Source organism: Rhamphochromis sp. 'chilingali', assembly GCF_963969265.1.
Source record: "Rhamphochromis sp. 'chilingali' genome assembly, chromosome: 20".
NCBI lineage: Eukaryota > Metazoa > Chordata > Actinopteri > Cichliformes > Cichlidae > Rhamphochromis > Rhamphochromis sp. 'chilingali'.
Genome location: NC_137947.1, coordinates 6,292,239 through 6,298,238, shown reverse-complemented (window position 1 = coordinate 6,298,238; position 6,000 = coordinate 6,292,239). Strand labels below are relative to the sequence as shown.

Genomic DNA, 6,000 nt, shown 5'->3' with positions numbered 1-6,000 from the left:
GGGGGTTGTAGTCACTAAAACTACAGCACATTCTTCGGCTTTTTATTAGGTGATGTCATTAAAGTGCTTCAAAAAGCATCAATACCACTGGTGGAGAAGTCCAGTTAACTGAGAGTGTTTGCTTTATATTTTGTAGGCTGCCAGTTCTGTATTTCACTCACAGAATCCAGTGAAAGTCACGTTAGTGCTGCTAACTGAGGTGGCGTGTTAATGATCGCGACCAAAAGCCAGCCTTTTTGTCCTATCCGTACACCGTAGTTCAAGCCCGGTTGCTTAGTAACACTCCCAAACTAAAAGCACTGACTGTTGGCTACTACAATTCAAGAAAGTATTTGCTATTTTCGATGGGTTGCTCTGTATTCAAGAAAGTAGCAGCTAAATGGGACATGAAATAAAAAGAAGTAAATTGTCATTACTTTAACGTTAGCTAAGTAACGCTTTGAAATGGACTTAGATATTCGCCAGCATCTAGCCAAGGCTAAAGAGAACAAAGGTTTGTCGCGCAGTCAGTTAAGTAAATGAAGAGTTGTGAAAACAAGCTTACTGTGTTTATTTCGTACATGCAGACTGTGGAGCTCTGCAGTCAGCCTACGATTTAATCAAGGGGGCAGCAGTAGTTGAAACCGGCGGACGAACTCCACGCATTGATCCGGAGTGGTGCGTCCTGTGCGCCGAAGCTGGGCTACAGGTGAGAGAGGATGAGGAGTTACTGTCGAAGCTGTTGATGAAGAATTCACTTGATGATCGTTTTGCCACCAGGGTCGAGGTGATGAGTTGGAAATAAACAAAAGAAAAAAAATGGTTGCAGTGCTAATCTTATTTTATCAATTAGGTATTGAGTATTACATGTTTATGCTTTAGTGTATGCTAAATTAGTCTGAATTATATTACTCTTCTTGTTTATTTCGTAACTGGAGAATCAGAGAGTACCAAGTTGATTAGATTATGTCTCATAACAGGCTATGTTTGTAGCTATTGTTCGTAGCGTATATTGTAGATAGGTGTATTTATTTTAATTTATGAATCCCTGTACTTTCTGCACACACATCTGTATTTTTGGATGAAAGGCTAAAAGCTACAGGAGGGGGCAAAATTACCTTAAAATGACTTTGCAGACTACCATTACTTCTTCTAAATGTGATGAAAACATAACACATAACATAACAAAAAAATGTTTTGTGCCATTGTTGTTTGTTTCCATTGTATGTGTTTCCATTCTTGTTCCTCTCTCAAAATAAAAAAAAGTATTTTGGGTTATCAAGTTGAATCAAAATACAAAATACTATTATTACTACTAATATATAATGGTCTTCTATCCTTCAAGCACAGGTCCTCTACCAGAGTCTTATAGCTTGAAGGTCCAGTGCATTATCTTTGCTGTTCCTAGGACTGCACTCTTCTGGACAGAAATCTCAGTTCTCGCTGCTGGTATCTGTTGGAGCCTCTCACCCAGTTTTGGGGGAGTCACTGTACCAAGTGCGCCAATTGCCACAAGGACAACTGGTGCATTAACCTTCCACATCTTCTCTAGCTTCTCTCATCCCTCTTGAGCTTCTCATTTTATTTCTTCCTGATGTTTCTATCACCTGGTATAGCCACATCTATCATTCGGCCTTATCCACCACTACTATGTCAGGTTGTTCGCACGCACATATCACTTAAAATCTCACCAGGTTTATGTTGGTAGATCAGTGAATACATCAAATTTAGATGTGTGCGTATTAACCTACAGTCAGCATCAGAATCAGACAGGCTGAATTTCTTTGTATGAAAGACTATAATGAGAACACACATTCTCTGAAGGTGCCTGCAACCTTGCTTTTCAACTGCTGTGAGAAGCGTTTTTTATGATGTGAGAAGCTCCTGACTGCTGAGTTGTGGCATAAGACATGGTGCTTCAAGCAGCCTCCTAGAACAAAAGGTTGGCATCTGACTGTGAAGATGTGGAGCTTACATTTTATAAGTAAATGCCTGCTACATCTGTGAAAGCTCCTGAATTATTAAAGCTTCAAAATAAAGCAGGTCCTAGACATTTGGATGGGTTGTTTGTTGATTAACATCAGTGCTTTGTTGCTGATGGTATCTACAGGTATTGATATAGAAAAATCAAGGTAATAAAAAAGCTGGCAGGACCTCCCTGCTGGAGGACTCGTTTCATTATGTCACTGTTTTCGTGCAGTAACTTTAGTTCTTCTAATCGAGCTATTTTCCCAGTAGGGAATAGCAATGAATATTCACTAATACAGGCTGAGCTGTCCTAAGGCAAGGGAAACATATTTGTATAATGAAACACTGGGATATTCCATAATGTGATTTGTTCTCTCTCCTTTATATCACGCAGCAAGTTTTCTGTGAAAATGCAGCTTAGCCTGAAGACTTAAGTGTCAGTGAATGCTGAATTAGTCTTCATCCGCAGTACAGTTCCGTTCTTCAATTTTCCAGAGAAGCATAAATATTCTTGTTGTATTAAGACATTTGCTAACATACTAATCCATTGCTCATTTCTGTCAGGTTTTACTTATTCAGTGATCTTCCAGCCTGACTTATTGTTCTTCACAACACATATAAAAGCTTGCAGAACAAAAATTTCTGCTGCATGATCATCTTCCACGATAGTGCTGCACATCACTGAGTATAAAGCTGCTGAGTTTGAATTAATTTTACAATTAACAGGAGGCAGTTTGTAAAACAGCATGGAATTAATTTGTCATGCAAAAAATAAATGTGCACCTCCCCATACATTAAGCCCTTTCGCAATAGTTTTTAATAATGCATCATACAGGGAAAATTGCCGGTTACACGATCTAACTGCAGATGAGGCTGAATTTTTTTTCTTTTTCTCTCTGGCCTTTGTGCCGCTCTGTCTCTGTGTTTTCAGATGGGCTGTTTGGAGATAAGCACAGCGTGTCTAAAGATGTACTTTGAAGGGAATCCGCCGGCTAATCAATTTCTGTGTCAAGCCTACCTCTGCCAGGGCCAGCTGAAGTCTCCGCCGGCCACTGGGAGTGTGGTGAGGACAGTAAATTGGACACATACCCTCAAGGGCGTTGTGTGTGTGTGTGTGTGTGTGTGTGTGTTTCTGCGCCCCAGAGATATATACACATGCAATTACTGTAGCGGCATACTGTACTCATTTGCACTAAAAACATGCAGCAGCTTTGCAAACAAACTCCAGCGGTTTTACCATGCTTCTTCGGTCTCAAACAAATATTGGCCTTTGCTACATTTGAGTGCAGCTTAATTTTTTTTTTTTTGCTAAACTGTTTGTCATTGTTTTTATGCTTCTATGTTCTGACAGGTTCTCATGTCCCCTTTTTGCATCATTTTCTATTTTAGGAGGATTTTGAGGAGGCTGTGGTGTATTTTCTGAAAGCAATTGAGATTTCAAAGCAAGAACCAAGGTATGCAACCTCGAGTATGCTCGGCTTTGTTGTTACAGTGTCGAGAAAGATGGATGACCATTTTCTGTTGCGTACAGTTGATCATCTCTGATATTATTTGGCAGTTGCTGCCACAGCGGTAAGGTGCGCTGGTAAAACACGTAATGAAAGCCAGACATTCTCACCAGGGAATGTTGTTTAGCTGTGATAGGTTAGGCTCTGTCTGATGCGCAGAAATATGCTACGAAGAAGAATCAAATATAACACGATTTTTCATGCTTCACCCCGACCCCTTATTCACAAGCGGAACATTTTCAATGTGTTTTCATCTCAATTTTAACAGCTGACTGGATGCATCTGTGAGCAGGGTGAAACGGGTGATGCACATATCGATGCAATAATAGAAATTGTGACAGATGCGTTCCCTTGTTATTTGCTTTGATGGATGCGTTTGGAGGTACTCGGTTAGCCTTTGTAAGCAATGAGCACTGGTTTTCTTTGCTAATGAACTCATAACCTGTCAATAAAAAGGCTCAATGAGGAATTCCAATTAACACCAAAGGAATACATATCTAATTCAAGCAGCCCACACTAATGGACAGCACACACTCTGGTGAATAAATTAGGAGCGCTCAAACAGTCTCTTCACAGAGTTTTCTTTAAAACTGTAGCTTAAATTCATAAATTCCACTTATTTCACATCGAAAAGATTCAGCGGGCCGCTCTCCTGTGGCTCATTGGTCGATTGTTAATCCACACACATTTGGAATTCACAGGACTTCCTCATAGAGAGCTGACACTTGGTTTGAATTGAGTCGTACTAAGAGATAAAATGGCTTGCAAGTGTATCACATAAATAATTCATTGCTCGGTGTTTACTTTCTTCTGCATTTGATTTGTGCCTTACAGACTTCACTTTATGGTGTTCAATGCCTCGGTGCTGTACTTCCAGACAGTGCAACTTCTTCTGCAGCCGGGGCGGAGCCTCCACCTGGTGCCCTCTCTCAGGCAGGTGGTGCAGAGTCTGGAGGAGGTGGCAGACCACGACCACAGCTGGAGGGCTGAACTCATGATGCAAGTGCTCTCTTACTTAGACCTCATTAATATGTCCAGTTGTGATTTTGGTTCATACTCATTGAAAATTCATAGAGATAATGAACTGAGCTTATTAACCAGCAGTTTATTTATGACCACAGCTTCATCTAGCCTCAGTTAATGGGCTGCTTTTTTTCTTCTATAGAGTCAAGTATCTGTTTTATTCCAAGCTGTTTAATCATTTTTCAAAAAAATATTAGTTTTATCTTTGATCAGAGGACAAAAATGTATCATTCATATATATAATGTTGGGTCAGTGACAGATATAATAATAATGGATTGGATTTATATAGCACTTTTCAAGGCACCCAAAGCGCTTTACAATGCCACTATTCAATCACACTCACATTCACACAGTGGTGGAGGCAAGCTACAGTTGTAGCCACAGCTGCCCTGGGGCAGACTGACAGAAGCGAGGCTGCCATATCGCGCCATCGGCCCCTCTGGCCAACACCAGTAGGCGGGAGGGTAAAGTGTCTTGCCCAAGGACACAACGACCAGGACAGAGAGCCCGGGAATCGAACGGCGACCTTCTGGTTACAGATGCGCTTCCCAACCCCCTGAGCCACGGTCGCCCCAATGATAAATATAATGAGATTAGCATGGCGTGCTACATTACATCTATTATAAGAATACGAAAAATATGTCCAGTTTACCATTGGTTGTGAAATGTTCCATCACAGCTGTATGGATTGCATTTACCCATATATGGGTTGATTTGTATAAGTTAAAGACTCATTAGTCCAGATTTACTAATGCGTTGCACCAGTGCAAACTGGGGTTTGGTGTGGAAAAAAAGTACTGTTGGCACTTACAAAGGGAGCATGATGACCAGACTGCGTGTGAGGTGGGAACTCAGAGATTTTTGTAACTAATCCTGTTGTGCTTTGTGGAGGCAAATTTCTTCTCTCATGTATTAATCACATATTTAATCATATCACATTAGTTATAGTAATATCACTTTCTCACTTTACTATATTAAGAGTACCCCTGTCACTAGTTTGCATGCATGTAGAATGTTAACACAGTGAGGCCATTGTGATGGGAGACGTTAAACAGATAGTGGGACTCCTTCTGCTTATCAGGGATGTAAATCCTTAGGTGATGGCCAAGCAGAAAACAAGGTCATAATTCTCTCTGTGAGGGAGAAGGTATAGCCCCCCTCCACATTTGTGGAATGTTCTTTGTCTGTGTCTCTGCATATAAGATGTAAGGGCGGTGGCCAAAATTCAGAGATGATCCTGGTGTTTCACTGGGATGCTCTCTCCACATTGCAATGTGTTAATTAAACCCACTTCAAATCAAGCTCACTGGGTGTGTTGCAGGTTATTGTTAACATTTCCATAACAGTTTGTATTCTTGGAAATTTGTTTCTTCAGGTAAAACATTAGGAAGAAGAACATTTAAATCAAGCATGCAAACTGATTGACAAATGTCTGCCACACAATTTACTGACAATTGCACTAAAATTTAATTCTCAAAAATGAACTGACTGTGTCTGTGTTTAAAAATCACCCATAAAACT

General features: G+C 40.5%; 1 protein-coding gene across 1 annotated transcript in view; it reads left to right on the top strand.

Annotated features, from left to right (window-relative positions):
- The first annotated feature begins 290 nt into the window (after positions 1-290).
- cfap46 (cilia and flagella associated protein 46) overlaps positions 291-6,000 on the top strand; it is a 75,782-nt gene continuing 70,072 nt past the window's right edge. Inside the window, exons 1-5 of the mRNA XM_080869355.1 lie at positions 291-493; positions 567-688; positions 2,879-3,010; positions 3,337-3,401; positions 4,290-4,454. Coding sequence (XP_080725481.1) covers positions 445-493; positions 567-688; positions 2,879-3,010; positions 3,337-3,401; positions 4,290-4,454 — 533 coding nt within the window. The 5' untranslated portion in view covers positions 291-444. The remainder of the gene's footprint in view (positions 494-566; positions 689-2,878; positions 3,011-3,336; positions 3,402-4,289; positions 4,455-6,000) is intronic.